Raw genomic sequence first — 4864 nt, forward strand, 5'->3', positions numbered from 1 at the left:
ACGGAGATTTTGGTCAACTTTTTTAAAAAAAATCAATAAAAATCACTCGTATTTGCCTGATATTTTTACAGGGTAATATTGAAGCTAATTTTACATACACAGCCTTGCTTTTTACATAATGGACTGTCTAAATATTTTTATTGATTATTTCGTTCTCTTTCAGTTGTTTCTTTATTGAACCTCGATTTGCCTCGAGACTGGCAATCAAAACCTTAAATGATTTTTCCAGAAAGATCATTAGTCTTAATCTTAATAAAAATGCATGCACGTGACAAATTTTCGCCATCTTATGCGGGGTGGGGGAGGGGGGGCTCGGCTAATAGGCCATTTATTGTTATTGATCATGAGTATTGAAAACTGGATAAGACTCGTTGAATTGAACGGCTAAGATAGATCTGTTCATCTTTGCAAGATTTGTTTGGGTTATGAAAATTGGATCACAAAAAAACTAACCCAGCTGGGGTTTAGCAGATTTTATAACACTCATTACATTTTAATTTCTTTGATCACCTTTTTCTTTAAAATTAGATTATTATACCTATATTACAACAATTACATCGACCTTTCCTCTGTTTCGACGCCACTTTTGTTGTCCCCGCTCAATAACTTTTCAAGGGCTTTTCCTCTGCTGGGAACTGGTATCTATGTTTTTGCGTGGCTAAATCACGTGCATGATCATGTAGTGAAAGTAGTTGAAATCGCTTCCCCACTCCCCCTCCGTATCTTCCTATTCCAATACTGTAAACTGCCTCAGCCCTTAGCCTGCGCGGCAGGCGCCGATTAGTTTTTTTGGTTAGAGTTTAAAGCCTGCTATGCAGGCGTATAAGCCCTGGACCATTACATCTTCGCAAGGGCTCTCAGAAGGACTTATAAACGCAGGGATTTATATCCCAGGGGGCCTATAACCGGGTTAGAAAAAGCGCTTCGAATCAAGCTACAGCAGTGCTGATCAAAATACGTCTTGCATTTACTGGTTTTTAATTAAACTTCAAAACGTCATAATGAAATATCGAATTCAGAGGGAGGCTTATAACTGGAGCTAGAGAGGGCCTTATATCCCTATGGTCGTATAACCCGATGTATTATGTTTTTGTTTACAGTTAGATGGGCCAATAACTGTGGGGGTGGGGGTGGGGGGTGGTCGAGGGTTTACGATATTGCATTAATGATAACGTCCAAACCCAAACAGAGCCCCCAAGTTCCCCTTCCGCTGTCAAGCAGAAACATCTCTATACAAATAGATCTAGTGGCAACTGTCGGTTAGGAAGTGCATGTATGAAACTGGCCAAACCAACGAATTTGTCATTAATAGAGAGAAGTCGCTACGACACGTTGCCATGGTAGCAAAATTTCTGGATAACAACAAGCCAAAACGTCACTTGAAAAGTGGATTCGCACTGTTTCAAACTTCATTGATCTTATTTAATTTCATTTAATTTGTCAAATGTTGGCGAAATTTTGGGGGTTGACGCCGAAAGTACCATATCTAAGTTTAGAAAAAGAAAAAGAAATTTTTTGTGTTGTGTTCACATACTCCATAAAGAGGGTGCGTGAAATTGCAACAACGGCTAAGAAATGTACTAAAAAGCAAGATGCACGTGCAAAGTTGTTCTATTGCCAATCTAAACCTATTGCATTTTTGCTGTTAGCCCGTCGCCGTTGCAGAAACTCCCTATTCTTGTCATCCTGAAATTTTGCTACCATGGTAACTTGACGTCACACTTCTCTTCTCTATAGTAGTAGCCAGTGTAAGTGGTCGATTTACTCTACATGATAAGATTCATGGGTGGCAGGCTTTTCGAGAACAAATCGCGCCCGGCTGTTACCAGTCAAAGCAGTAATTTGCATGTTTTAAATTGCTTTAGTGAAAACTTAGAATAACTCATATCACAGGAGGCCCAGCCGCAAAACAAACTCTTCGAGACCAAAATATAAGGATTTTTCTGAGAATTAATAGTTACTTCAACAGTACATAAAAAATACAGATAAAAAGGTATTAATAAGTGTACCTACCTCATAGAGACCTATTTTTGTTATTTTCGTGCCGTGTGAGCGCCATGCCATGATGTTCTGTTTCTGTTCTACTCTTCACTTCACCCTCTCTACCTACCTCCCCCCCCCCCCCCCACCTCCCCCGCTGTTTTTTCCCTAGCCACTTTTTTTTTCGCGCCGTCCCCACCATCAGAAAACTTCGAACAGGCTACTGTTAGTCTCAATTAGAGTGTTCAGGACGGAGAACCATTTTTTTACCCATAAAGGTGCCAATTTCGCTTGTACGTACTGGAGAAATTCCTCTATTGTCATACTATAGAGTACTCCAGCTTCACAGACTTGAATAATTCGGAGAAAGTTCTATTTCTTTTTAACAGTGTTGATCCGTTTTTTCTACTGAAAAAAACTTGATTATTTGTTTACGAATCATTTCACCTCAGAAGTAGTTATTAAAATAAAACAAAAGCATCTGAAATAGAGATTACTGAGAATTTTTATTATCATTTTTTTTCAGTTAAATTGTAATTATATTTTAATGCAATACCGTTTCTGTATAAGCCCGGATGCTAATAAAATTGTTGTAGTTGTTGTTGTTGGACAAAATAATGCCTGAGCCACGCCTAAATACCCACTTAGGAGGCTTTTTCCAATTTGCATGGATACCCTTACCTCGTTCCCAGAGTTCTCTTTCTTGCTTCGAGAGATAACCCTAGGAACGAGGCTGCGTCTCCATGGTGGGTCCCTGTCAACTTTAGCACAGAGGAAGAAATACAACAGGTGAGTTATCCCAAACGTTCTTGACAATTCTCTCTTGCAAAGGCTTACACAAGTGTCGTGCAGTCGAATCACAAGACACTGCCTTTGAAAAGGAACAAGTTAAAATGCAAGACGTTATACCAAAGAGTAACTATATATTGATAGCGTGAATCAAATCTGTCATTCTGAAAATAGATTTTAGAATATATTTGGAAGTAGATATCCAAAACTGGTAAGGCTACTACGGCTATCGTGACTTCTGAAACACGGATCCTTGAGATTTCGAGACGGAAACTGCACCTACGAATGATTTCCTTAATGTCTCTGAGCATTGCAATAAATGAAGGTCCCTTAGTCCTCAATTTTCAAAAATGTTATATAACAACGACTGTTTATTTTGGTAACATCACGCAAAAAAGGCTATGTTCTTTTCTTTTATCGCGACGAAGTTAAATTGCTCTAGTTTAACTAAAATTATGGGCCGTGAAGGCGAGACAATTGCAACGTCAAGGTCGGGGGTCCGTTCAAATTCTTAAACTGCGAGAAGTGTTTACTGCTTGCAAATCCTACCGAAGTCGAAAGTCCCTTCCTCGTTAACTAACAGTGCAATGAACGCCGTTTCTTATCATTTTATTCATGCTATGGTGTGATGATCGATTATAGATGGTAATATTCGATTCGTATTCTTCACCTTGTTGACAGACTCTCCACGAAATGGATTATAGCTACTTGTGGTCATCTTCTCCCGTATCAACTCCTATGGAAACACCAGCAAATTACGTAAGCACTCCACTGCCAAAGTTCGAACAAATGTCAGGGAAGAGAGACTGCCGATTTCCAGATTCAGCGCCAAACATGTACACAGTTGTACAGTCCCAGTGTTCGCCTTCCTTCAGTCTAACACACAGATGGCCACGAGTGGCAACCCCAGCCCAAACAACTGCAGTCAGTACATCGACAAATGGAGCTATAGACTTGGGTTTCGCGACGAGAGGGCAAACCCTCTCAACATCTTCCTCGACCTACAAGGAACTGGAACTAAATCACGATGACGGGTTCCTTTGCGATTTTCCCGGCTGTGAAAAGCGCTACGCGAAAAGTTCGCATTTTGGTACTCACAAACGGCTTTATACAGGTGAAAAGCCCTATCTGTGTCCGTGGGAAGACTGTGGATGGTGTTTCCGACGTTCCGACGAACTCAAGCGACACTATCGACGACATACTGGAGAAAAGCCCTACGTATGTCCGCTTTGTGGAAGATCTTTTAGCCGCTCCGACCATCGATCGTCTCATATAAAGAAAATACATCCACTCATGTAAGGAACTGTACAATACTTGGGAGTTTAAAAATCCCTACAAAGAATAGAGAGTAATACCCAAGTTAAAATGTTAACCTATCAGTATGTTGACCTCAATCGAATGTCTCCAGACTCAAAAACTCAAATTCAAGAACGTCGAGTGTCGCCGGATTGATAAGGTACATACTTTTGACACAACTTGTTTGTAGCAAGAACAACTTTTTATTCCGTGGTTCGACTTCCGATTCAGTGATAAAAAGTTGGCTGCTTGCACAATGTACGTATTTTATTTAATAACACTGAGATTCAGTGCCAATGAAAATAGCAAACTGTGAGACAGTTTCTGAAATATCCTGCCACAGCTTACGGCTGAGTATTAACTTAGAGACGCAGGTGGACGATGTTGTCGATTATTTCTTACAGATAATATTATTTTCATGCACGGAAACGCAAAATCAACCGTTCTTGAGGAAATGATAAAGGTTAGCTCCAGTTGTGTCAGAGAATTATGCGCAACTACTTTCTTTCCATTTGTTGTACAAAACTTCTCAAACTGTCAGATTTTTTTAAGGAGCTGCCTGGCCCAAAATGTGGCATTTTCAGTGCTGTGTCATGAAAATAAATTCACCATGGGGATAACAGACCATGTTGTAATATAATATAATTATATTTTTCCTGTGAGGGTAACTTACAGCTTCTATATATAAGTAAAATGCTCAATAACTTTATATATGTTGTGGTCCACGAATTAGTGGCCATTTATTTAAATTGTTATATATTAAAGAATAGAGACAAAGTTTATTGCACTTCAATTCAAA

General features: G+C 39.5%; 1 protein-coding gene across 1 annotated transcript; it reads left to right on the forward strand.

Annotated features, from left to right (window-relative positions):
- The first annotated feature begins 3452 nt into the window (after positions 1–3452).
- On the forward strand, positions 3453–4104 carry LOC140942357 (uncharacterized). Its single transcript, XM_073391311.1, has one exon. It carries the CDS (start codon positions 3463–3465, stop codon positions 4066–4068), a length of 606 nt encoding a protein of 201 aa, XP_073247412.1. The 5' UTR covers positions 3453–3462; the 3' UTR covers positions 4069–4104.
- Positions 4105–4864: the final 760 nt, after the last annotated feature.

Source organism: Porites lutea, chromosome 6, assembly GCF_958299795.1.
Source record: "Porites lutea chromosome 6, jaPorLute2.1, whole genome shotgun sequence".
Classification (NCBI taxonomy): Eukaryota; Metazoa; Cnidaria; class Anthozoa; order Scleractinia; family Poritidae; genus Porites; species Porites lutea.